At 53.3% G+C, this 27,106-nt stretch overlaps 7 protein-coding genes across 7 annotated transcripts; 3 read left to right on the top strand and 4 right to left on the bottom strand.

The window, feature by feature from the left end:
* Positions 1-609: 609 nt before the first annotated feature.
* Positions 610-2,919, bottom strand: C8Q71DRAFT_702509 (uncharacterized protein; the record flags this gene model as incomplete). Its single annotated transcript, XM_047920255.1, has 2 exons — positions 610-2,009; positions 2,139-2,919. 2 exons carry the CDS (start codon positions 2,917-2,919, stop codon positions 610-612), a joined length of 2,181 nt encoding a protein of 726 aa, XP_047781957.1.
* Positions 2,920-3,977: 1,058 nt separating this feature from the next.
* Positions 3,978-4,932, top strand: C8Q71DRAFT_746882 (uncharacterized protein; the record flags this gene model as incomplete). Its single annotated transcript, XM_047923089.1, has 2 exons — positions 3,978-4,173; positions 4,224-4,932. Coding segments are annotated over exons 1-2 (769 nt in total), but the record flags the coding sequence as incomplete, so codon positions are not given.
* C8Q71DRAFT_721999 (uncharacterized protein) lies at positions 4,896-5,429 on the bottom strand (the record flags this gene model as incomplete). The annotated part of the gene is made up of 2 exons (XM_047921502.1): positions 4,896-5,211; positions 5,389-5,429. 2 exons carry the CDS (start codon positions 5,427-5,429, stop codon positions 4,896-4,898), a joined length of 357 nt encoding a protein of 118 aa, XP_047781955.1.
* A 1,249-nt stretch (positions 5,430-6,678) lies between these two features.
* Positions 6,679-9,332, bottom strand: C8Q71DRAFT_721998 (uncharacterized protein; the record flags this gene model as incomplete). Its single annotated transcript, XM_047921501.1, has 11 exons — positions 6,679-6,760; positions 6,813-6,979; positions 7,029-7,217; positions 7,278-7,442; positions 7,500-7,946; positions 7,993-8,028; positions 8,088-8,425; positions 8,482-8,503; positions 8,574-8,875; positions 8,930-9,068; positions 9,093-9,332. 11 exons carry the CDS (start codon positions 9,330-9,332, stop codon positions 6,679-6,681), a joined length of 2,127 nt encoding a protein of 708 aa, XP_047781954.1.
* A 905-nt stretch (positions 9,333-10,237) lies between these two features.
* On the top strand, positions 10,238-11,434 carry C8Q71DRAFT_703362 (uncharacterized protein; the record flags this gene model as incomplete). The annotated part of the gene is made up of 2 exons (XM_047920313.1): positions 10,238-11,080; positions 11,141-11,434. The coding sequence occupies 2 exons, from the start codon at positions 10,238-10,240 to the stop codon at positions 11,432-11,434; spliced, it is 1,137 nt and encodes a 378-aa protein (XP_047781953.1).
* Positions 11,435-18,149: 6,715 nt separating this feature from the next.
* On the top strand, positions 18,150-19,829 carry C8Q71DRAFT_702984 (uncharacterized protein; the record flags this gene model as incomplete). Its single annotated transcript, XM_047920285.1, has 2 exons — positions 18,150-19,293; positions 19,357-19,829. Coding segments are annotated over 2 exons (1,617 nt in total), but the record flags the coding sequence as incomplete, so codon positions are not given.
* Positions 19,830-20,521: 692 nt separating this feature from the next.
* C8Q71DRAFT_721995 (uncharacterized protein) lies at positions 20,522-23,184 on the bottom strand (the record flags this gene model as incomplete). The annotated part of the gene is made up of 10 exons (XM_047921500.1): positions 20,522-20,849; positions 20,898-20,984; positions 21,037-21,125; positions 21,182-21,367; positions 21,400-21,642; positions 21,692-22,045; positions 22,107-22,393; positions 22,575-22,658; positions 22,713-22,931; positions 22,992-23,184. The coding sequence occupies 10 exons, from the start codon at positions 23,182-23,184 to the stop codon at positions 20,522-20,524; spliced, it is 2,070 nt and encodes a 689-aa protein (XP_047781951.1).
* Positions 23,185-27,106: the final 3,922 nt, after the last annotated feature.

Raw genomic sequence — 27,106 nt, 5'->3', positions numbered from 1 at the left:
GAAGATCCTATGCTGGCAGGCAGAGGAGAGGACGAAGGATCGTTATCATTACAGGGCAAACCAGCCCAGTATATATACACATTTGATACAGGTCACATGCTGTATCAGTGGTTCATCAGTAAGCACTAAGTCCGAGGTTTTGGGGATATGAGTAAGCTGATAAGCAGCATGAGTAAGCCAAAACTCGGAGTTTGATGTGGAGAGATATATGAAACGTGATGGAACATCAGGAATAATATGAGACATGATGGAACATCAAAGAGTAATATAAGACGTGATGGGACATCAAGGAATGATATGGAACATCATGGAACATCAAGGAATGTCGTGGAATATCATGGAATGATCCAGACTAAAGTCACATGATGTGATCTAGGCAAAGTCCATCAAAGAACGTATGTAATCTGACATCGCAGAATATAAGTCCATATCCGTACATAACTGATAAGATAAGAACACTGAAAACTCGGAAGTTCAACAATCCTGGCTTCCTTTCCTGCTTGGCGACGTAAAAGCTCTCCTTGCTTCCATCATCTCCGTCGTCCCATGCGTATAGTGACCAAAGGCATACCAGATCGTCTCCGCTCGCTGCGCTTACATCCTCGACGATTAAAAACCCTCTTCGCCCCCGTCTGACTCTTCCTTCTTCACGGGAACTCGCACGGGCTCCGCCTTCTTAAGCACCTTCCGAGGGCCTCGCTCAAATGTCGGCACCATGATACGCCGGCTGGTCTTCGGGTCCGTCAGAATCACCTCCTGGTTACCATTGGGGAAGTCGCGAGTCTCGCAGCTCGTCGCCGCGAAGAAGGGACGACCGAGGAGTACCTCGAACGGTGCCGCGTCGACGATCTGCGCGTTGAGGATCACCTCCAGATCCGCTCCGAAGGTAAAACGCAACCCGATTGCCTTCCCGACCGTCCTGACCTTCGCCTCGTTGGCGGTCTCCATAATAACACGATCGTCCGGGCGCAGGGAACCTCCAAGTCGCGTCCAAACATCCTTCCGGACGATCACCATTTGCGCTCCGGTATCGAGGACGCACTCGATGTTCTCCACCCCGTTGATCTTGGGCTTCACAGTGCGCAGGCGGAGGGAATCCCAGCATTCGAAGTCGAGCTCCGTCCCATCTACCAACAGGGCTGTCTCCACGGGCTCTGCCTCGCTCCAAACCTCGGCCAGGTTCGCCGACAAGGGAACGCGGTACGTGCGGCTCTTCTCGGTCATGGCGCGACGGAAGTCGGTGCTAACCTCTCCGATCTCTCTCCAGGCCGGCAACGCTCCTCCGTCGAGCATACGGTCGACCAGCTCCTCTGCCTTCTTCCCGGAGTCCTTGTCGCCACTAAGCTTCGTGGTGTACTTGTACTGCGGTTCCCCCTTCGTCCCCTTCGTTCCGGAGCCTACTTCCTTCCCTCCGGCCGCTGGACTACTACCGGACTTCGCCGGCACACCAGGAGGTTTCCCACTAGGCCCTTTCAGCGCGGGCGGGAGCGGCTTTCCGGAACCCTTGCCCTTCGTCGGCTCCTCGAACGTCACTTTCTTTCCTCCACTCCGCGTTCGCGCTGCTTCAGCGATCAAGGCCTCAGCCTTCGCTTCCAGCTCTCTAGCTCGATCCTCGGAGTCCGTGCCTTCCTCTTCGCACGCTTCATACGCGTATCCTTCCACCAGCTCGATCAAGTTGGCGCTCTCGACCTCCTCGACGATCTCGACAATATTCGCTGCCAGGTGCGGAGGAGCGTCCCGTTGTGCCCCATCCGGCTGCGCGTTCGGAGGCGCGGTGCCTCCTCCTCCTCCCGCTCCAGCCCCAAACATCGCGTGCCAGTTATCCACCCGTTCGCGCATGAGGTTTCCCGGCAGGTTCCTCGACACGTAATCACCGCTCGGAAGTCTCACACGACGGTCTGAATCCAGGGCAATCTTCCCCATCCGCTCGTAGTTTCGCACCTCGGGGCACTCGCGGAGGAAGTGTCCCTGCTGACCGCAGAAGTTGCACGTACTCGGGGCGTACCCTCCTCCTCCTCCTCGTCCTCCCCCGTACGCTCCGGCACCGCCATAGCCTGGTCCAGTCGTCATTCCTTGGTTCCCGTACCCTCCACCTCGTCCCATTCCTCCGCCCGCTCCAGCTCCGAAGTTGCCGTAACCACTGGGCGCGCCTCCGTAGGTAGCTGGGTACGCATTAAACGTCGGACGAAATGGAACCCTTGCCGGTAACGCTCCCCCTCCTCCCTGATTCCCGCCACCAAGGTACGCCAGCAACGCACGAGCAATCTCGTCAGCTGAGCTCTCCGCCTTGACGGTGGTCGCGGTACCCTTCGTCGCCGAACTCCCCCCACCTGTGGTAGTGACTCCTCCGCCGCCCCCGTACCCCACGGGTGATAGAGCGGTCTGGGCGGCCGCGTGCAGCTGCGCGAGGTCGAAACCTCTCGAAGGGTCAACTTCCTTGTACATGATCTCGACGCGACGCTTAACGCGCTCCGCGTCCATGGGCGGGAACCCTTCCAGGAAGCAGTCGCTGACCTGTATCTTCGAGACTAGGCTCTGTGCTAACAAGAACTTCGCCACCGGAAGGAACTTCCGATAGTACTCGGCTTCTGCTCCTCTGGTTGACGTGCCCACGTAGAGTGATTCCCTCGCAATAGCTTTGAGGTCGTCGACCATATACTTGGACTGCCCGTCAGCGCCGGGGTACAGTCCCATGACCGCCGTGCAGTATTCATCGAAAGTAGTGTCGGCCACCACCGCAACCGTACCCCAGATCTCGTCATCCTCGGGTTTGATATAACGCTTCGCGTACTTTATTTTCTCGGCGTCGTTGACGACGCCTACCAGCGTGAACAGGTCCGCGAGCTCCTCGAAGTAGCGCCCTAGGGCACGCGGAGTCCCATCAAACTTTGGCGCGTGACGCTCCGTGCGCAGGGGCATCCGGCTTCCTTGCGTTGCCATACTTGGTGCGGGTGAAGGTGATACGGACAAAAGAGTTAGAGAGGAGACTGAAGAAGGCGTTGGGGAATCGGAGGTGGGAACAGACAATGGGAATAACGACGGCGAGGAACCAACCGGAGACGGTGGGAGAGGAATGAAGGCGGGATGAATCGTTCTAGGTATAGGACTTGGGTCCGAGTTACGCCTAAGGAAGACGTCGGCAAACGAGGGATCCGGCGGTATAGATGATACGGAAGTGAGAGGAGAGTTGCTGCCGACCGGAGTTCTTCCTTCCGGGAAGATGTAGAATGGGTTATCACTATCGCTATCGTCGTGGTGAACGCCTGGAATGTCGTCGAGGGCGGGAGCCGCTAACGAAATGTTGCCCGGGGTGTCGGGGGAGTGCTGCGCTACCGCTAACTCCTGGAGAAGGTTACGAGACGGTGTTCGCAGACGCGGTGGCGACTGGTTACGAAGTCCGGAGGGAAGAGTTTTCGCACGTAGACGAGTTAGAGGAGGCAGGATGTATGGTTGTTACGCGTAAGCGTCGATGAAATCCAACAAATAAAAACCCCTCGCGGTGGGCTCCAGTTGTGTAGGTTGCGAGTCTCCCAGGGCCGTATGAGGTGGCAGGGAGCAGGGGTCGATAGTCGGTAGAAACGACGGGTTTCGTTGTCGGACGATGTTGACGTAACTATTAGCAGTCACGGAAGGAAGGGGGGGGAGGGAAGTGGTTAGGCTACGCTGCCCGATGTTCGTTCCGCTGAACGATGGAACCGCTGTTCCCGCAAAGACACGCAAATACGCAGAGTTCGCTATACGCACGCTCGCCGCTGTCGCCGCAGATCCGCAAGAGAGAGAGAGAGATTTATACGCCGCTAAGAAAACAGAGCTGTCCTAGTTCGCAGGAGTTGCCTCTAACCGTCCGCTCTCGAAGTGGTGGTGGTAAGTAAGTCCCCCCCCTCGCGCCAGCACGCCATGTCCTTCCCCTCCCGACTTCCCACGCCCTCAAACCTTCCCGACTCTCCCCGTTCTCTCCCCTACTCCCCCTTCCTTCCGGTTGGTCAGTGAAGCCCCAGCCTCCTTCCCTCACCGTCTCCGCCCACCATGTCACTCCCTGGGCAATCCCCCTACGTCGTCCGCTTCTACCGTCTCCTCGAGCTCCTTCGACACGAACGCGACCTGGAACCCCGTCTCCTCCCCCACGATCCGACTGCCTGGCTGGCCTGGGCCCATGGAAGCCGTTGGCTATTGGTGTGTCCTTTTCCTAGGGCTCGTCGTCTCCCACGCTGACTGTACTCCAGCGCATGCTGTTCGAGTCTCGTAGCATCGCCGTAGCCTCCGGGGATATCTCTCTCCCTTCCGTCCGCCAGACACCATCCGTGCACGCCCTGATAGTGTACCTCGACACCATCTTCGCAACCCTTCCTTCCGAGCACGCGTCGTCTCTTCCCGAGCCATACCCCGTCATCGCCTGGTCGCCTAACCGCGTCCTCGCCGAGCAGAGCATTGCTGAGGAAGGTGCTCCACTCCCAGCCATTTCCTATCGCAGCAGTCCACTCGCTTTATCGAACCAGCGCGCTTCTTCCGTCGGATGGGACGTCGTCACCAACCAGCTGGAAGCTCTTAGTGATGCCCAGTGTTCGACCACCGACGCCCTTGACCAGCTCGATGGTGGGCTAGCCACGCTCTCCGCCGCGGTCCAAGGTATTCAAGACCAGCTGTCACACGGGCTGTACCTTCCGGACGATTATTCCGGAATTCCTCGTCGTTTAGTCTTCGCCACGTCTAGGGGTTCGATGTCTCTTAATCCACGCCCCATGGGCTTCACGCGTAGCATTGCTGATGCTGCTGCTGACCGAGAGGCTGGAGGGTCCGGAAGGAACGGGGACGGAGGGAACGTTCGTAATGCAAGCCCTTCGCTGAACTGACCCCATGTAGTCGTCCGTAGCACCTTCTGTAACCGTGTGCTTGGCTTAGTTGGAATGTATTTGGCCCGTTCGTGTTGTGTTCCCCAAGTCCGTACTTCTCGGAGATGCCTTGCGCCGTATTGCCGTCCCATTTCTCGCCCTGACGCGTTCGTATGTTGTCGATTCCGTGCGTAGACCGTGGGCCATGCCCACACTGTTCCTCTCCGTATCAGTGGCCACGACATCGCTATCCTGCTCACCCTCGCTACTCAGCGCCGCCCAGTTGCCCACCACGCGCTCCTCGAGCTGTGCGATCCATGCGCCGCGCTTCTGTAGGAAGCTCCCGATCTCTCGCGCGTACCACCAGCCGACAGGGTCCGTCCTGTTCTACAGCATCATTTTCAACCCCGGCAACACTGTCTTATTCTTGGATCGCTTCGAGCATGCGCGGGAGGATTGGACAGAGCAGGAGCGTCTGTGAGTGCAGTACACGGGCGGCGCATGGTCCGGGAGTGGCAGAGTTCTGGGATGAAGTTGAGGATGATTGGCTAACATATACCTGGACGAGACTGGAGCACTTGAAGGTAGAGACTCAAACATGTTCTGTAGCTAGTACTAGTGACTCAGAACACGCATGTTTGTTGTATTAAGACCAATCTATTTATCTGTGACTTGGATCCTCACACTAAAGTGATCACTGTCGCTGCTTGTGGCGTTGTTCAAGGAAGGAGTGGGCAGACTACAGAGTCTATGATCATGATCATCTCTTTCGATACCAATATCAACACTACTACGGCATAAACCAAAATACAGCCGCTATGGTTCACTATCTACCATGAGGAATTCCTATGGGTCACTATCAACTACCTATACTTGTCTACAATGCGCTATGGACGACTGTATAGTGCGCGCCTGTGGCTATGACACGGACAGTGCCTATCCTGGCTACGTACCTAGGGCGGCCGCTATGCCCGAAATTCCTTTTTCCTGATGGTGGCGCAGTAGAGTGACACGCTGCGTACTGAGGCCCGCAAAGGCAGCTCCGAAATGTCCGATGACTGGTGCCTTGGTGTTGCTTGTTTCACATTTTACAGCGAGTTGAGCCTTCATATAGAAACCGCCAATCCAACCGCCGGCAACAGCGATGAACACACCGGGAGGAAGAAAGATCGGCGATATCACCACCACAACGCCGAGCTTCATGAGCATCTTTATTGACGTCTCCGTGATACCACCAAACAATCTCCCCACAGAGCCATCCACTGCAACATCTTTGTCAGTTACTGACTCGCTATACATGATAGTCGAACCTTCTTGGATATCCTGCGTACACCGAGCGATGATTCTAGATGTGGGTGTCTTATCAAGCCACCTGAATCATCAGGAAAGTGGCACCTTGCCTCCATCGGGAAAAACCTCCCCTGTGAATGCCCGATAGTATCGCAACATGCCCGACAATACCGCGTCAATACTGGTAATATCAGGTATCATCACACATTCCCACAACTCCAATAAAACACGAATATAGCTGGTCCAACCTCTCCCCTCACGAATTACCTAGTGATTCCGGAGCATTGAACAGTCTTACCGTGGTTCTCTGACAATATATCTTGCAGTTTACTCGGTCATTTGTTTCGAATTGAACGACATTAGATCCATTGGGTACTCTATAGTAACGAATCACAGATAACAAGCGAGTCAGAACTACGATTATCGTCCGATCTATAGGGAATGTTGCAAAAGTCTACTACAGGTGAGAGCCGGTACGCTAGATGAAACATGTACACAAAGCCGGTGCGAAGTCCAGATGTGTCCGAGAGTCCACGTATTAGATCTGAGTACCTATACTCTACTCTTCATCGTCGGGTATATCATTCCAGTTGATGATCGCGCCGCCACCATCTAAACCCTGATGCAGGGTATGACCAACCCTGTGTACAGTGTCAGTGAGAGCGACGACATACAAGGAGTCTGAGAGCGCACGTCACGGCTTTGAATATGTCATGCATGACGCGATGGTAACGCTTCGGCCTCTGCTGGCGGAAATCAGCCAATCGCACCATGTGTTCCCGATATGCAGGTGCGGAAGCTGCTCCAAATTCAACTGCCTTGCTGAGGCGAAGGCTGTGTTCGTGTATCACAGACTCGACCTGACAAGGTCAGAGATGTTCAGCATTCAGACACAAGGCAACAACTTACAGCTGTCGTAGCAAGTGCAACCATCTCCGGCGGTACCTCATGCTCTGAGGGCTTGCTTTCCAGCGAAGACGTGCAGAGCGCGATGTTCTGCAGCCCGATTCCAACGTACCCCGCATTGGTGAAAAATCCCGAGCGCACCGCTGACTTGATCACTGAACTTTCGTATGGTGCGCGCTGATCAAACCCTCCCTTCAGTTGATGCACACGGCTCGTCAGTTCACTTAAGCAGGAGATATGTTCCGTACTCACCATTGACGTCCATGGAAAGACGTAGTTCATCTCTTTTAGCAGCAGTGTCTTGTCGGGCACCATCAGAAGGTCCTCCGCCGGAATCGTGAGCCTGAACTGGTGTTCCACCACTAAGGCGATTGCCTTTCGGATCCCAGTGCGAGCCATGCCCAGCCGATGAGCAACCTGTGAACCAAACAGTCAGCAATGAGGAATACCAAGCCGTGGCACAGTACTACTGACATAACCTGCAAGAGGTTTAGCGTAGTGTTCCCACACCCCGCGTTCCAGGCGATCAGCAATGTCGCCCTCGCCGGTGTACCCGAGCACATCTGCAGCTTGTACAAGAGCCTCATACGCGATGCGGTCAACGCCGGCCTTGTCCAATGGCGTGAGCATGGTGTTGACGGTATTGATGGTGATGTCGAGCCCACGGTCGTCTTTGCGGCCGAAAACCATCATTTGATCACCGAGTATATAGGCGTGCGACATAACTTGCTGGACGTTCCCGTTTTGTGCTCTCTTTGCCATCTTGACACTCTTTGGGTTCTCAATGATCGTGATCATAGTCCGCGCCCGCCATTTGATGCTGTTGTGCTTGCTGTCGACGGAGACCGAGCCCGCGTGGTGACTCGTCTGTGCATGCTTCTTTGTCTTCGGAGTGACTTGAGCAGGACGAATCTCCGGCATCTGATGACGTATCGGTCAGCGTTCACATGGATGAGATTGTACGTACCTCAGATCTCAATTTATCTTGCTGTTTCTTCGTGAGCTGTATGCATGAACTAGATCAGCTATATCGTTCAACTAAACGTATCGATATCAGCACACCTGCCGTTGCCCACGCGATACCACGGCCGGGGCCTCCTCTTCATCCAGCTCGTCATCGTCGAGCATAGGATCCGAGTCGTATACAACTCGATCATCCTGCTCCTCGTTGTCAGACCGAGTGCGTGGTGCCTCAAACTCACCGTCATCAGTGTCGCGGTCCTCCGGTGGCTCTAAGCCATAGGACATGCTTGATGGTTCCGAGGAATAGGGTGGCTCCGAGGCATAGGACACCACGCTCGATGAGCGCGAGACCTTTGAGCGGAAACGGGGAGGTTGAGCACTCGGCATGTCATCGCTTGAGCTGGGATCGCGATCCATGTTCATTGACTGAGACCCTCCTATAGTACTTGCATTGTAGCCTTTTGACGTTGAGCCAAGGGAACATACGACTCACCAGATCCCTTAATAGACACGCGCTGCGTTGTTTGTTGAACAGATTGTGAGATTAGTGATGAGAAAAGCGAGTGAACCACGAATGCGACGCACCTCTGCTTCGAAGTCAACGCATTGTTCGCGCAACTCAGCTTCTTCATCGACATCATCCTCTGCCTCCTCTCCATGATCGACATGATCAAGACCCATGCCCTCTCCATCGTCATCCAGGTCGTCTTCATATCCTTGAGGAATGGCAGCACGAGGCCGTGATTGACTGCGGGCTGGCTGAGACGCTGGCTGAGACGTGCGGGGAGTCGCCGCGGGGAGTCGGCGTGGCAGCGGTGGTGGCAGCGACAATGGCAAGTCCGAGTCTGAGTGGTCAAAATTGATGACGGCCGCACGGTGCGGTCTCTCTGGATGTTGTGTCATCGCAGTTGAAGCAGAGATTGTACGGGATAGCGACTTACTCTGGGATTGCGGCAAAACGCTGACCTTCGCCTTCTTCTGCGGTTGACGCTCTGAGCCTGACTCGTCGGCGTCACTGCTGTTGACACGGCGCGCCGCGCGCGGTACCGCCGTCCTTGCTGCCCCTACATCTCCACTGGGCTTTTTTGCACTGTCTGTACTCACTGGGCCGTCACGCTTGCGCTTCGTCTTCAAGTTGTGAGTACTACTCTTCACTTGACCGCCACGATCATCAGTGCTTACTAAATCCAGTAAGTCACTGTATCTACGATCGGAATCAGGACGGATCGACTCGCCTTGCGTCTGCACGACCCCGCCGCCTGCGCCGCTCGTCTTCCCTGCTTTTGAGTGCGTCTTAGGCACCGTCACCTTCGCCTTTGCCACTTTGCGATCCTTCGGGACCATATTGGCCCATGCTGCACAACACGACGCAAGCTCAAGTCAATGCTGGACGGAACGCTGATGAACGCAAAAGCAAGCAAGGATACTTGCCCTTTGAAGCAGCTTGAGAAGCAACGCGCTTGGGCCGTTGGCTTGGAGCTGCCGCTACAAGATATATGTGAGTAGTCTTGTACATCTCTGAGAGGATATTACGCATACACTCTTCGAGATTAGAGTCTTCGACAGTCGGCGCACCGTGACCACGACGTTGAGGTACGTCCTCCTCCATGTCCGAGTCGATCCTCGATGATGATCGACCTATGCGGGAGCTCGTGACGCTTCTGACTGACGACATTCGACTATGTGTAGTAACAGATAGTATCTGAGCTTGAGACGAAGATAACAAGGTAGTAGGTGCGAATACTATGATTGTTCAATTGCAGTGGAAGATTAACTCGTAGTCCGTCAGGAACTCTGCAGATTGGATACTCACTTAGCGGATATTGGAGCAAAAGAAGGTAGATTATGTCTGGTGAGTTTCCGTGTTGTAGGATATGTGTCTGAAGATAAAGGGCCAAATTCTTTGGCAGGGAGAGTGTTTACGGCGACGTGCAAGAGAGAGTTCCGCAAGAGAGTCCCGCTGGCACTGACACGGGACTTTGCATTGGAGCGACGCGGGCGGAACCCGAAAAGCGGCAACGGTTGTTGCTTCTGACTCCGACAACGCTGTACGTCCTGCCTGCCATCACGATCTACAGACTCTAACAACGACCTACGCTTTGGGCTCTAAGGCTTACCTGTGCGACATCTGTCTTTTCAACACTCTGTACTTGGTATGTCACTGCTGTCATAGTCTCCTGTAGTCGAACCGTCACTAACCCTTGCACATAGTCCTTCTGTGTAATCTACTACTCCGAGTCTCCATTGCAATGTCAATCAAATGCACCGGTTGCGCTCGTTCCTTCACTCTGCAGCATGGCGCGTACATCCAACATCTCCAGACAAGTCCACTCGCTGCTTGTAAGCTCGCTCGCAGGCAGCACGAAGAATCCATGCGACGTCCGTCTCGTCGGGCTAGCCATATGCGCGCCGCGCGGTCTCGCTCGAGAGGTCGGTCACCTGGAGCTTCTGAAGCGGGCCACGACCATCAGTCACCGGTGGGAGATGATGAGGAGGATGTTGCAGTCCCGTTCGAGGGCGATTTCTTCGGCGCTGCAGAGGACTACGCCGATGAAGACCTCCCGTTCGATGGGAGTCATGATGAGCAGCCTGAGGTCGACGGTCAGGTGTCTGACCAAGTGGATGAGTCGAGTGACGACGAGTCGTCTGACGACGATGCCGTTGGACGCGATACCATCCAGCCCAGCCACGAGGTCGAGCGTGACGGGCGTCAGCTCCCGCGTCCAAACCTTCCGATTGATGTGGAGCCTGAACAGGGCGCAGCGGCAGCACGAGCGGACACCGCAACCCCAGAGTTGCCGGGTGACGCGCCAGGTGGGGTGCACCCCGATGCCCATGAACAGATCCGTCGACCACCTGCATACATCGTCCCATTCGGAGGTCAAGCAGGCTCTCCCGTCCAGCCCGACCCTGCCGCCGCGGCCGGACAATCATCGCAGTCAGGCTACAAATCCTACGCGGAGACAGTCGACCCTGGTGCAAACAATCCCTACGCTCCGTTTGCATCACAACTCGATTGGGAGATGGCGCGCTGGGCGAAACTGCGTGGGTCTGGCTCAACAGCATTCTCAGATTTGCTCGCAATACCAGGGGTCTGTCGCATAGTATATTTTCATGATCTTATTGGTGGCTCACATGTACATACTACATAGGTTCGTGAGCGGCTGGGATTGTCATACAGGAACTCGGCGGAGTTGAATAAGGTCATTGACGAGCAACTACCGACACGTCGTCCGATGTTCCACCGTTTTGAAGTCTCCATCGGTGGTGAACGCTTCGATATGTTCAATCGCGATGTCATAGAGTGTGCGCGGGCTCTTTGGGGTGACGCGGAACATACACCGTACTTGTGTTTCACCCCAGCGCGCCACTATGCCGACGCTGACCAGACGCTCCGTCTTTACCACGACATGGATACGGGAGAGTGGTGGTGGGCAACATGTTGAAGAAAGAGGTTTTAGGCTTAGTAAGCCCAGTGGCAGTGAAGGACTAATGAGTGAGTGAACAGACCAGTCCCAAAGGGAAGATCCTATGCTGGCAGGCAGAGGAGAGGACGAAGGATCGTTATCATTACAGGGCAAACCAGCCCAGTATATATACACATTTGATACAGGTCACATGCTATATCAGTGGTTCATCAGTAAGCACTAAGTCCGAGGTTTTGGGGATATGAGTAAGCTGGTAAGCAGCATGAGTAAGCCAAAACTCGGAGTTTGATGTGGAGAGATATATGAAACGTGATGGAACATCAGGAATAATATGAGACATGATGGAACATCAAAGAGTAATATAAGACGTGATGGGACATCAAGGAATGATAAGGAATGTCGTGGAATATCATGGAATGATCCGGACTAAAGTCACATGACGTAATCTAGGCAAAGTCCATCAAAGAATGTATGTAATCTGACATCGCAGAACATAAGTCCATATCCGTACATGACTGATAAGATAAGAACACTGAAAACTCGGAAGTTCAACACTCCCACTTGTTCAAGATGTCGAGTATCTCATCATGCCAACCGAAGACCTGAATTTCTCGATTCCGTTGAAGGGAACATTCTTGGTCAAGGCATCAGCAAGTTGGTCTTCACTTGCGACAAAATAGATGTCCATCTCCCCACATTCGTAGAACTCTCGAATGTAGTGATACCGGATTTCTATGTGCTTGGTGCGGCGATCCACGGCAGGGTTCACCGCAAGGAAAATGTTGCCTTGGTTGTCAAGACAAAGTGGAGTTGGATGAGACATGTTGTCTCCCAGTTCTTCTCCAAAATGACGCAGCCAAGCCATCTGACGACAGCAGTCGGAGCTGGCCTTATACTCTGCTTCGGTTGAAGACAAAGATACCGTTGGTTGGCGTCTTGACACCCAAGAAACGACACAATTGGCCATGAGGAAAACAAAGCCAGATGTAGAGTGCCTATCATCACGGTCTTCAGCCCAGTCTGAGTCTGAGTAGGCGATCAGACCAGAGTTTGAGCCTCCATCGTAGCAAAGTGCAAGTTCCTTTGTCCCTTGAAGATATCTCAGGACATAGTACGCAAACTTCATATGCTCTTTAGACGGATTTGAAGAAAACTTCGCCAGACGCGTGACCGCGAACGAGATGTCTGGGCGAGTACCAAGCATAGCATACATGATGCTGCCAATAATGCTCTGGTAACGGGTTCGGAAAATTTCAGACGCAATGTCGGTGTTCTTCTCTAATACTGCTCCAGCGGGAAGAGGCGTCCTTGCAGACTTGCAGTTGGACATTTGGAACCTCTCCAAAACAGACTGAATATAGTCTTCCTGGTCAACGAAGATACGACGTGCAAGACGTTCTCGACGAATGTGTAGACCAAGGAAACGCTGGACAGCTCCCAGATCAGTCATCTGGTATTCCAAAGACAGTCTCTGCTTGATGTTGTCGATGAACAATTTCGAGTCGCCCATGAGGAGCAAGTCGTCGACATACAGAATGATTAAGCAGGTGTGTCCTTCAGATTCACGAGAGAAGACATAAATTCCGGCATCCGAATACGTCCGTTTAAACCCTAAGTCGAGGAGAGACTTGTGGATCTTAGCGTTCCATTGACGAGACGCTTGCTTCAAGCCATAAATGGCCTTCTTGAGCAGACAGACCCAGTTCTCCTTCCCAGGTACAGCCCATCCTTCGGGCTGTTCCATGTAGATTTCCTCGTCAAGGTCACCGTTAAGGAATGCCGTCTTGACATCCATAGACTCAATCTCCCAATCTTCAAGTGCTGCATGCGCCAATAGATAGCGTACGGATTCAAACCGTGCAACAGGAGAAAAAGTCTCGGTATAGTCTTGACCCCATACTTGGGTAAATCCCTTTGCAACAACACGCGCTTTGTAGCGACCATCGTGTTTAATCGCATAAACCCACCGGCACTTGATAACCTTTCGGTTTTTAGGCCGTGGAACTAGAACCCAAGTCTTGTTGTCCATAAGTGACTTGTATTCAGAACCTTCAGATGCGTGCCATTTAGCCTTGTCTTGAGACTCCATAGCTTCCCTGTGACTCTGGGGAACGCCATGGTTTGCTTCTGCTAGCATCCGCACAAACATGAGAGTTTCAGCCTCAGATTGTTGACGGCCTTGAGCATCGGTACGACGATCAATATTCGCAGGTGGCTCGTCACCGTAGGCATTGTCCTTGTTCCTCTTAGGATTTTGTCCAGCACCTTGACGACGTGGACGTTCGTACTGAGGTTGCGGAGGAGGTACAGGATCAGGTTGCGGTTGTGGATTGTCTCCCACTGGCTCTGGATGGTCTTCAGGTTCAGGTTCATGTTCCGGGATAGGAACGGGAATAGGTAAATCCTCAGAATCAGAATCCTCCGAGTTCGCATCCTCAGGAGGTTCATCAAACGGCTTATCCAGGGATTTCGGATTATTGCCTAAATCTTTACGTGCAGGAAATGTCTCTTCATCGAAGGTCACATCACGAGACACAACGATACTTCGAGTGGCCGGGTTCCAGAAACGATACCCTTTGGAACCTAACTCATAGCCAACAAAGATCATCTCGACAGCCTTCTTGTCGAGCTTCCCAGCTCTTTGTTCCTTCTGCACATGCACATATGCCTTGCACCCAAATACCCTAAAATACGAAATGTCCGGGACTGTGCTATCCCAGAGAGTAATGGGGCATTGCCAGTTAAGGCGTCGCATTGGTTGCCGATTATAAATGTGAACCGCAGCGTCAACAGCCAATTGCCAGAAACCATGGCTTAGTCCAGCATGATGAAGCATAGACATAGCTTTCTCGACAATGGTCCGATTCCAGCGCTCAGCTCTCCCATTCTGTTGAGGAGAGTATGGCATCGTCTTCTGATGTTCAATGCCAAATTTGCGCAAATGTTCGGTAAATTCTGCAGAGGTATATTCTCCCCCTCGATCCGAGCGTACAGCTTTGATTTTCTCGTCAGTTTGGTTCTCAGCCCATGCCTTGAAATCATCGAACGCTTGGGTCGAATCATTCTTATGTTTGAGGAAATAGGCGCGGCCAAGACCGGAGTAGTCGTCGAGAAAGCTGATGAAGTAGCGCCATCCACCAATAGCGGTGGTACGCATAGGACCGTCCTCGTCGGTATGAACAATTTCAAGAGGTTTTGAAGCTCTCTTGTCCGACGCGGGAAATGGAGCACGATGAGACTTGCCCCATTGACAACCTGCACAAGGAGACTTGTCCTTGTCACCGATAGAATCCACACCCTTGGTGTGCTTGGGTAGTTGACGGATAACTTCTTCAGACGAATGTCCGAAGCGTTGATGCCAAAGGCGAAAATTTGACTTGTCCGCAGACTTAGCCAATTGCGATTTTATAATTTCCATGTGCAACATATAGAGATTGTTGAAGGGCGTGTGATGCGCCTCCATGATCTTGTTACCACGGATTCGGTCAGAACCATGCAAAATAGGTTGGTCGAAAATGACCATACGGCCTCCACCTTGAACAAGGGTGAAACCTGAACGTTCAATAACTCCAGTTGAAAATAGGCGACTAGACGCGGCAGGGATATATGCGACATTGGTGATAGTCGACACAATATGTTTCCCTTCAACATGCACAACGCCTTTGATAGTGCCTTCACCGTAAGCTGCAATCTTACTCTTGCCGGCTGTGCTAAAAATCATGGGCTCCTCGTAAGGAGTGTAATCCCAAAAATCAGCCATGTCGTTGGTGATCGTCTTGGATGCACCAGAATCCATAATCCAATCAGTCGTTCTTCCTGATGCGGTGTTAGCCGCAGTATACCAAGAAGCAGTCATAGTATTCGCAGACGACGAGGAGGATTCTACAGTTACAACATTCGAAGAGTCCGACGCAGATGCAGTGTTAGAAGTACCAGAACTAGATTGACCATTTCCTCCGTTCTTTCCCTTTCCTTTGCCCTTGCCCTTGCCCTTGTTGTTCTTCCCCTTTCCGCCACCTTTATTCTGAGGGCGGAGATGCGGGTACTTGGTCCAACAATTCTCGCTACCATGGGCCCCACCGCAGTGATCGCAGGGGTCCTTGGATTTATGCTTGACCTGGGACGTCTTAGACGCAGACTGTCCCATACCGGACCGGCGAAGTGATTCCTCAGCGAGAATTTTGCTCTGGACCGAGTCGACCTTTAGATCTTTGAGGGTCTGCGTCGCTAGGAGCGCAGAGATCATCGACTGGTATGACTCTGGCAGCTTCGACAGAAGGAGAAGAGCCTGAGTCGAGTCACCGAGCGTAATTCCGCCACCACTAATCTCCTTGAGCCGGGTAACCAGCTTGTTGATCTGATCCTGCATTGGCTTGGAGTCAGACATTTCCGGAGATTTGATTAACGACTGGAAGAGAGACCAGACGTATGCCGTGTCGGGGGTGCCAAAAGCGGTTTTGAGCGAGTTCCACATGTCCTTCGCATCCTTGAGATCACCGGTGTCTTTCTCGAGCAGATGATGCATCGAGCGATCGGTTCTCATAAATAGAACACCCTGGGCACGGGCATTCTGAGTGGCGAAGTCCGCTGCGGGTGTGCCAGTAGCAGTAACGGCGGGCCAGGCTTGGATAAAAACCAAATAGCCGCGCATGGCGGCTGACCAATCAGCGTATTGGGACGCTGAGGAAAGCTTGGGGACATTGTCAGGCTTGACGTCACCCATGGTTGCGGATAGGAGGATAAATTCGTCTTGTGAGACGGATGGTAGTTCTGGGGTAAAAACTTCGAAGGGTAATTCCTCGAAGAATGGAGATTGAGGTCTCGACTCAGGGAGCGGGACTAGGTGTTCAGGATTTGGAGGTAACTCCGAAAATTCACTAGCAAATAGGAAATTCTCCTGCCAAGGAGCGACCGATATTCCAGTTGAAAATCCTTCTGGAACTGGACCTAGAGGTTGATCGTAGCGATGTGGGCAACTAGCGTCGTCGCAGTTAATCCACTGATCTTCTTCGACGTCAAAATGATAATCGAAGTTCTCCTCGTAGTCGTAGAGATGATGATGGTCGGTGCAATCGTACGGTGGAATTACTCCGTTCGATGCTTCACTATTTGAGTCTCGGTCAAATGTCTCTTCTTGAGACGAAGCCACAGTGTGATGCTTAAATTCTAGGGACAAAGATATACAGAAAAAATGCGACTACAATCGCTTATCTACCCAGTACAAGTAGTTGTTCTTGTACAAGTCCCCTACGTCCTTGATAATGTGGCCGAAATTCTGGCTAAGATTTATGAAGGAAATCTTCGCAATCAGCTCGCAGACAGAACAGATGTCGTTCAATTCGACTGCAGACCACGTGGTTCCTTCCTCCTCGATATTCGTCAGCACCCAGTTGAAACGCCTGCCAAAATCGTCCAAGTTATCCAACAAGGGAAGACGGGCGTAGAGGCGGTTACGGTGGCGATAGAGGGGCTGAAGGCGCTTCTGGACGGCAAGGAGACGCTTGCACAGGATCTCGACTTTGTCAGCGGTGGACTTCTTGCGGAAGTCGGACAGGAAGATAGGCTTTAGAGCCGTGGGAACGATGGGAGTTTCTCCGCTAAGACGCTCAATGAGCGAAGCCTTGGTCTCGGCAGCAGCGGCACTAGCGGCACGAGCAGCAGCGAGTTCGGCTCGGCGAGTCTCGGCGAGAGCTTCGGCAACGTCCGCTTTCTTCTGCAAATACAAGAGGTGCTGCTCCGGCGAGGTGCGGCAGGACTCCTTGGGAGGAATGGACGTGTCTACGCGGCCAGAGGCTTGGCGGCGACGACGAGGGGTAGGAGCAAGGATGATGTCGATCTGGCGACGGACGGGTAGATGACCGTACAAATGCCGATGACGTACGGCGATGACGTTAGAGTCGTCTTCGTCAACGTCGTTTCTCTCACGACGAGACGGATGATAAATTTCGTAATTGCCTTTTCGGGCTGCCCTAGAGATGCGCTCAGACAAGGCCTTCGGCACTATGTCACGCAGCGACTTAAAAATAGTCCAACAAAGGACAAAAATTGCCAACTCACTCTTTCAAGAGTTGGGCTTTGGAGCGCGCAAAGAGGGGTGCAGGTGATTAAAGAATCAGAGCGCAGGGCTCATAACCTGTTGAAGAAAGAGGTTTTAGGCTTAGTAAGCCCAGTGGCAGTGAAGGACTAATGAGTGAGTGAACAGACCAGTCCCAAAGGGAAGATCCTATGCTGGCAGGCAGAGGAGAGGACGAAGGATCGTTATCATTACAGGGCAAACCAGCCCAGTATATATACACATTTGATACAGGTCACATGCTATATCAGTGGTTCATCAGTAAGCACTAAGTCCGAGGTTTTGGGGATATGAGTAAGCTGGTAAGCAGCATGAGTAAGCCAAAACTCGGAGTTTGATGTGGAGAGATATATGAAACGTGATGGAACATCAGGAATAATATGAGACATGATGGAACATCAAAGAGTAATATAAGACGTGATGGGACATCAAGGAATGATAAGGAATGTCGTGGAATATCATGGAATGATCCGGACTAAAGTCACATGACGTAATCTAGGCAAAGTCCATCAAAGAATGTATGTAATCTGACATCGCAGAACATAAGTCCATATCCGTACATGACTGATAAGATAAGAACACTGAAAACTCGGAAGTTCAACACAACACAGGTACATCACTGTTTGCTTGTGATTCAGACAGTGTTGCTAATTCATATAACAGAAGATGCTCGAGGCGCGGAGGCCGGGCGCAACTGTCGTGCCCCTGATCATCTCGTCAGATAAGACGCAGCTGACGCAATTCCGAAACAAGACGGCATACCCAGTCTACCTTACGATCGGCAACCTACCGAAGGAGATCCGCCGCAAGCCATCGCATCGCGGCCAGATTCTCCTGGCCTATCTGCCAGCGAGCCGTCTAATGCACATCACAAACAAAGCTGCCCGCCGTCGGACCCTCGCCAACGTCTTCCACTCTTGCCTCTCCGAGATTCTCAAACCGCTGCGCCGTGCAGGTGTTGATGGTATCCAGATGACGAGTGGTGATGGGATTGTGCGACGCTGCCATCCTATCTTGGCCGTGTACGTCGGGGACTACCCTGAGCAGGTTCTCGTTACAGCAACGTACACCGGGGACTGTCCCATATGCAAGTGTTCACATGATGAGTTAGGGACTTACCCTTGCACGTCGGCCTTCCGTGACGTTGACGAGGTCCTTGATGCCCTCAATCTCTTCGGTACCGCGGACTATAACCGCGCCTGTGATGCTGCGGGCATCAAGCCAATCCAACATCCGTTTTGGGAACATCTCCCGTACGTCGACATCTTCCAGTCGATTACCCCGGATGTGCTACACCAGTTACATCAAGGTGTTATTAAGCACCTTCTTGCGTGGGTCACAGATATTGTCGGCAACGACGAAGTCGATGCCCGTGTCAAACGACTGCCACCGAACCATTCTATCCACAACTTCCACAAGGGGATCGCTAGCCTGTCGCGCGTCACGGGCGCCGAGCACAAACAGATGTCCCGGTTCATGCTTGGGCTCCTCATTGACGTTCCACTACCTCGGGCGGAGTCTTCAGAGCTTATCAGCGCCACGAAGGCCCTCCTTGACTTCCTCTACATGTCGCAGTACTCGGTCCACTCGGAAACCACTCTGAAGGCACTCGAGGGCTCGCTCGCCGACTTCCATGCCAAGAAGGACGTCTTCATCAGACTTGGCGCTCGCGGTAACTTCCTGATACCAAAACTACACATGCTTACCCATTACGTCCGGGCTATCAAACTCTACGGAACGACAGACAATTATAACACCGAGACGACCGAGCGCCTCCATATCGACTTCGCGAAAGAGGCATATCGTGCAACGAACCACAAGGACGAATTCCCACAGATGACAAAGTGGCTTGAGCGTCGCGAGAAAGTGCTACAACACGCCGACTACGTCCAATGGCGCCTGCTGCGCGCAGACGGCGGTCACGACACCATGATCGCTTCACGTGAAGGTGTACGATGGCGGCCGCCGGATATGGCATGTACCCTCTATCACCTCATGACAAAGTACCCAAGTCGCAAGGCCGTCCCAATTGCCGAGCTCGTATCCCCGGATGGCTATGGCGCTACCCATCTGATGCCGGCGCTCGCTCGCTTCCTTGTCGAGCACAATAGCCCAGGTCTCTCACGGAACGAAGTAGAAGTTCAAGCTACTTATGTTCGGTTTCCCTTCACGTCGCTCCCGGTTTTCCACAAGGTCAAATTCCGTAACCTCGAATACCACGGCAAGGAGACGTTAGATTCAATACATGCACGACCACGGAAGCTCAGCAGCATCAGGAAAAACCGTGTTTACATAAGGTCTCATCAGAGGTCATCTACAAGACATCTTAGGAACGTATAGGACACAAAAGACATAAAATGTTACATAAGACCAAAACGTGGCACTTAAGACAAGTCCCCGTCTTATTGTGTCTTTGATATTATGCATAAGAGCACTAATGTACGCAATGAAGACATCTTGTGTCTTATTCAGTCTTAATTGTGTTGTCATTTTGGTCTTTAGTTGCCCTTATTTCACCTACAATATGTACTTCAGTAGGCGTGCTGAAGTACAGTTATGTACAGAATTAAGTGTGCTGATGTCCACTTATGCACATGTACCAGATCACATCATAAATATTAGCAGTGCGGGTTGTTGTACAACATATACAGACACATAACTACTGGTATAGCACGATCAACAGATAGGCATAGACTCGAGGTCAGACGGCGCCGGGATGACGACCACGGCTGAGACAGGCAAATAGTAGTAGAGGGGGAGTGGGATACGTAGCAGGCATGCACGTCTGATGTGTAGTAGTACAGAGGATGATAGATATAGTAGCTGCAGGATTGTCGTATGAGTAAGTGTAGATAGAGGTGGTATGGGCATAGAAACACTCGCCTTGGAAATGGGCCGATTCTACTGCTCCTGCCACGCGAAACAGACAAAGTTGATGATGTTCACGGCCTTGATGCGACAGGACAACTACGACATCTTGGTGATGTACCTCTCGCAGTGAGATACAAAGAAACCACTGGACACTGACTGACTTACCACTCATTGCTGAGTTCATCGACCTCACGCTCGCTGCTGGAAGTTTGCTCCCCCGAACTCTCCTGGGCCTTCTTCGCGCCGGACTTCGATCGCGACGGACGTGACGGTCCACTCTCTGCGTTCGCTGCATCCTTCGATGATCCAGCTGCAGTCTTGGACGCCGCAGGAGTCTTTGCCTTGCTGCCTGATGCCACGGCTGGCAAGGTGACGTTCAGCTGGTCGAGGTCGATAGCCGCACCGCCCACACGTTCCCCGTCTTCTTCCTCCTCCTGGTTCTCCTCCACAGCGTCCATATCACCATCCTCGTCCCCTTGCATCTTCGACCTACGTCCCTAGTGAGCAAACCAAGCCATATTGATTGCGAGAAGTTACCTTATATACGACCAGATTAGTGACTGCGTCTCCTGAAGGTACGGCTTGTTATTCATGTACTCCAGTGCACTCATCAGGCTGTCCCATCTTGAATTGCGCCCAACATTTAGTATAGATACCACAAGGTAAGCAGACTTACTTCTTGGCGTAGACCGAGTTCGCAAATTTCAGGTTCACTTCGTTGTCTTCTTCCACCTGTGCGGCGACGTCAGCCAATGCTCCCTCTATCTACACAAGTGCAATGACGTCAGTTGGTTTTGTGCGTGGATTGGAATAGGGCTTACGGCGGTGCACACTAGTGCGATGAGGTTCAGAGGCACCTTCTTGAAGTCTACCATCGCCGCCTTGATGCACGCACCCTCACGTTTGGCGGGCCCCCAGTACAGGTAGATCAGCTCTTGGATTGCCGGGTGCCTGAAAGGTAGCAAGCGGTTGTACTTGCTCATGATGTAATTCATGATCAGTGCTTCCTTCCGTAGTATAGCTAAGGCATTGTACTCACACTCTTCTCCACGGACGAGCCCTGTTCCTTCCCAAGGTTGTGTTCTATCTCCCCGAAGATGAAACGAGGAAGCAAAGCCGTTCGATCGCCCATCTTCACGCTGACCTTGCCGATCAGCCACAACGCAATTGGCCTCCTGTCATCAAGAGAGTATAGGTGAGGGCTCAGGTCGTAAGCCTTCTGGATCACCTGGGACGCCTTCCCCTTGAGCTCGTTTCGAGTTTGAGATAACGCGCGCACAATCTCCGCTATATCAGCTCATGCCAACGCATCAGAAGATCTGTTTGCTTACCAGTTTGTGCATGTCCTGCCTATGACGCTCTCTCTGGCTGTTGTCCTTGCCCTTCCGATCCTGCAACATCCTCCAGGAATCCCGCACCTTCTTGTCGCCTTTCTCATATGCATCTTGAACGCTCGCCTTGATGAGATCATCCACGCTGGGCAGCCGCTTGGAGACGACTGACGGCTCCTTCGTCCAGGCGGACTTCAGAGCGGTGCGGAGGCGCAGCGCATCTTGTGCTGCATGGAAAAGTGGAACAAGCCATGTTGGCAAGTCTGACACCCTGAGGCGCGCGCCCTTGGCCCCACCGGTGTGATACGCCTTGGGACGAGCACCCTTGCCCTTGCGCCTGGAGTCAGACAAGACCTGTAAAGTGTGAGAGATGTCTGCATCATTCAATATGATTGCAGAGATGATTGACACTGACGATCATCCCATCGTCGTCGCTCTGTCCCTCTTCTGCGTGGTCTGTCTCCTCTTCATCCTCCTCATCTCTGTCGTCTTCATACGCCTCTCCTTCCTCTTGATCATCATCCTTGCTGCTGTCGTCCTGATCTGAGTCATCGGATGGTTTGTCATGTGGGCCTGCAGCCATGCGCTTGGCCTTGTCAGAATTCTTGCGACTATCGTCGCTGGCGGCCGGGGATTTGCTACGCTCGTCATCCGAGTTGTTGGCGCGATTCTTACCCTTGTCCTGCTTCTTCGTGAACGTCACTATGAGTCATGTCACCAAGAGCAAATTACGGAACAGGGTGCGAACCCTTGCAGCCGCATCTGTCGCTCGTGAGGGGGTGTTGACCGACTTGCTCGGAGGAGCCCGAGCGTCCTGTTCTTTTCGTCCGCCGCCTAGCAGGTGGTCATAGTTTGATGTATGCACGATGGCCAAAGGACTTACCCAATGTTCGTGCCAGGTCCTCCTCGTCCGCGTCTAGCGTAGGTGCAGGTTTTGCATGTTGGCCGTACTTCCGCTTTGGCATAGCTAGAGCAGCGTGGTGTTGTGAGTTTCATGTGCCAATGTGTATGAATCACATACGTTGTGGCTTCTTGGGCTGCTTGCCCTCGCTGTCAGCCGTCTGGTCTTGCATCACCACATCAGCTACCTTGTTGCCTTGCACCGTGTCATTGGCAGGCTCGTCCTCCTCCTGTGCGTTGTCGTTGCGCGAGCGCGACTTCTTCTTCTGGGGCCTTACGTCCTCTTCATCATGCGATGCTTCATCTTCCTCCATCATCTTTGATTTTCTCTTGCGTATCTCTGACACGCACAGCAAAGTGAAGTTGATTAGTGTGTGTTGGAGTAGACAAGGGCACGTACTATCCGTTCGTTCCTCCTTCTCCCTCTGCTTCTCCTGAGCTTTCTGACTTTTCTTCTTAGCTGCAGCGGACGATGTTGCAGCCGCCTTTACCACTTTCTGCTTGTCCTTAGTACCCTTCAAGGCTGTGCTTCGCTGGCCTGCAGGATTCTCTGCTTGTTTTGAGGCAGCGGATCGGGTCATATGTCTGTCCATTTGGGTTGTACAATTTGACCAGGGCAATAGAGTTAAGGTGAGATGATACTCACCGCAAAACGGAATGGAGACCAGTTGAGATAATCACGGGTTTGATTACCCACGGTTCAATATGTACCACCGAAGTAAGCGCCAAATCCGACGAATATATAATATGTCATTCTAAGAGCATACAAGACATGTACCGAGTCAAACAAAATGTACATTGTGAGACCATCCATTCTGTTCCTTCAACCACTTAGCAATTTCTCAGTCTGTGTTGAGTACAACAGAACTTCTCTTTCCCTTGTAGTGTAGGTTGAAGTGCATCAGATCACAGGAAGGGAATAAAATGAAGTTGAGGAGGTAGATCAATGGGCAAGGTGGGAAGTGGTCGTACGCAAGAGTTCTCGGTCCCGTTGCACCCATTTTGCCTTAGCTTGTCAACACCCGAATGGGTTGCACTCCTTCAACACCCCTCAGACTCGGGGACCCACAACGCTGTCCCTGCCGACGCTGAGTCGCTCGTCCGGCGAGAGCGTGTGGCGTGGGAGCGAGCCGCCTCGCGGAGGCGGCTCGCTCCCACGCCACCGGATGCGCCGCTGAACTAAATCGATAAGCACAAATGCGATAGTCTGTCTTCGTCTCGGGGTGGTCAAATTGCGCAGACGGGCTCGACGAGTCAAAGTGGAGGGACGTGTCGCCTGCGCGGGCAGTTTGACGGCTTGGCTGCACGTCCGCTCCGCATCTTCAAATGCGTTTGCAACGCGGTGGTGAGGATGAAAGAGAGAGATGACGTACCATACATGCACGTTCTCAGCCGCGCTCAGCCTCTCCCCTCTCGCCCCATCCCTCGGAGAGTATTCGCGACACTCTTGCAGCATCGCTGGCGGTATCTCCGGCCAGCCGCCGGATGCGGTTGATGCTGCATTGCTCGTGTTTGAGACGCGACGTCGAGCGCACTGACTGGGTAAATGGCGCGTGCGCGTCGTGTTCCTGACGGAGCAGGTCTCGCACCACCCGCCCGTGTCAGCCTTCTACGTGCCGTGTCCGAGCCGGAAGACGGAGCTTATCGGGTGTAGACCAGATCTAGGCGAAGGTCTCCGGGACGACAATTCACATCGTTCCGGGCTCGTACAACGAAGGCATCTTCGTGCACCTCACTGGCGGGCCGGGAGAGGCGAGACGTACCAGATCACCCACCCGGTGGGCTCCGTGAACGGTATCCTGTGCAGGAGCTTCTACGTCGCGATGTGCGAGGCGACGACCATCGAGTGCAGCACCTGGGCGGATGGGGAGAAGCTGCGGGTGGTGATCAACTACAAGGAGGAGTCGTGGCTGGGGAAGGCGCACTTCCTGGTCGAGGGCGTGATCCACACGTACAAGCCCGGGAGCACAGAGCACCAAGAGGGATGGCGGCCGGCGGACGCGCGCGATGAATGGAGACGGCGGCATGACGTGGCGGCGGCGGGCGCGTGCTGCGGGCTATGTGAGGTAGCGAGGGATGGTGGGCGGCGGACGCGCGTGGCAAGCCTCATACCCGGCTGCTCGTATGGTCGCTTGTGTTCGCGTTCGTTGTCCGTGTCTGCGTGCTGGGGATTCACCCAGCGCGCTCGCGGTTGGCGTGTGCGTTGTTGCCTGGTCGTTCGCCCAGTGTGCGCGCTGGCTCAGCGTGCACGCCCTGGCCCTGCCCCACCGCCCATTAGCTAGCTCACCCGCGTGCGATGTCACTCACTTTTGCATCGTTTGCGAGGCGGCAGCATGAGGCGGCGGCGGCGGCAGGTGTGTGCTGGCAGGCGGTGGCGGGCGGGTGGCGGCGCTGGCGGGTGCTGGTGTCAGTGGCGGCGGCGAGGTGGGTGGGAAGACGGCGGTGGTGAGGTGAGTGGGAGGACGGCGGCGGCGAGAAACGAGGGAGTTGCAGTAGCTACTACTATAGTTGTCTCGGACTTGGTAACGCAAGGTGTCCACGTACCCGCATCACGTGAGACTCCTGCCGCATACGGAAGCTCCGACAGCGCTTGCGTGTGTCCCGGCACGCAAGTGCTGTCCTCCCTTCACTCCCTCTTGCCTGCAGCCTTGCTCTGCGCTGCTCGCCCGTCACTCGCCCGCAAAGCCTCGAGCTCGTCAAGTACAGCCATTCCACGAAGAGACAAGCCCGTAATGGGCCCATCAGAAATACAGGTACGCTGTGGTCCATTGACATGTCATGCAACTTGAACGCGTGTCCAACGCGACAAGTTGACAGCACATAAAAGGACCAACGAAGCGTCTTTAGTGTGCTCACGGAGGACACGGGTGCAAAGAAGAGGGCTAGCGCGGCTGAGGGGCTGCACAAAAGGTATGTCGTATATCATGTTCACTCTGCTGACCTTCCTCACAGCCCAATTCACTACCCTCACCCGCCCTCACCGTGTGTCGCGTCCCTCTCTGTGCATCCCGCCTCGCTGCCACTGCGCGTCTCATCGCCAATTCGGTCACTGTCTCGCACCGCCGCCGCTGTGTCCGCCCCCCGTGAGTCTCTCCCCGGCATTCACCTTCTCGTGCCCGCTCATTCTGACCCCGGTCATTAGCCACGCCTGTCACCCCTCCGTGCCGACAGATGCGGCGGGAGCCACCGCGCCGACAAGTGTTGCCTTGTCTATGATCGCTCCCGCATCGTGTACCTCTCCTTCCGAGCCGCGACCGTGTTGCTATCGCCCGTGGGCTTGTGAAAAATTTCACTTACATTGTATCGGTGCGTACACTAGCTTCCCTACTTATCAGCTCGCTCACCTCATGCTCACTTGCTCGATGCTGGCTTTTCCACCTCCATCCACGCACTCTAAACCCGACGGAGTCCGCGGCAAGATGTGTATTTGACCAATGCGCTCAGCTCTGCGACTGCCATTATCCCTCGAGCTCTCTGCAGTTGCTGGACAGCACTTTGACAAGTATGCACGTCTGGTCTGGCAGGGTTCACCCGGAACTGAACCATCGTCAAGACAGCATGTTGTTTTGTGACTTGGCTGTTGTACCCCGGCCTGACACCGTGGCTCCAAGCGCGCGAGGGTAACGTATCGTCCTTTCAACATCCCAGCACTTCTGTGCATAGACACAGCCGACGGCGCTAGCATGTGGACTCGTGGTACCGCACAAAGAGGGGTAGCCTCATGCCTGTCGTGCCCGCCTCCATCTTTCCCGCCTCCATCTTTCCCGCCTCCATCTTTCCCGCCTCCATCTTTAGTGCCTCCCTCATACCCCGCGCGACTTACCGTATATTGTAGTCATCCTGTACTGTAGTTTCGAGTATATAATATGTTTGTTAGTAACCAATACACTCATTTTGACATCTAATCATGATCTGTGTTTGGTCATGGTGAATGCCGTTGAGTGAATGTATTGTACAGTCACATACATCGTCAATAATGTGATATCTGGTACAACAGGTCTACAGTACAATCAAGCAACAGTTGACCATATGGTACAACAGAGACTTGGCAGAATGCAACAGACTGCAATGGGTGTGCAACAGACTGCAATGGTTGTAACCAGCCATGCAATGAGTCACAATGTAGAGGGGTTTATGCAATGCCACAATGGCTGCAATATTGACTACATTGTGTCACATAGTATATGTTTTTTTCCTGATGCATCAGTTTATGCAAGTGGCACTTTGCATTACTTCAGTCAGCCATTGATAGTCAGAGCCGGTCACTAGTGTAGCAAGAAGAGCCCCAATGTTTACAAATGTTGGCTGGCATCCACATATGTTAGCTGAAGACTATTTCAGTAAATCAGGGTTTTCCTGATGAGTAACAGGGACATCCTCATACCTTCTCGGTTCGACACCGCCCTCGTGCGCGTTCAGCAAATTGAAAATCAAGCCATCCCTCGTATTGGCATATCAGGTACAGACATTATTACGGCTGCGCTATGACGATGTGTGACTGATTTTTCTCTGCAG

The sequence above is a fragment of the Rhodofomes roseus genome (assembly GCF_022264815.1).
Source record: "Rhodofomes roseus strain CIRM-BRFM 1785 chromosome Unknown C8Q71scaffold_5, whole genome shotgun sequence".
Taxonomy (NCBI): Eukaryota; Fungi; Basidiomycota; class Agaricomycetes; order Polyporales; family Fomitopsidaceae; genus Rhodofomes; species Rhodofomes roseus.
This window is presented reverse-complemented; position numbering and strand designations above follow the sequence as displayed.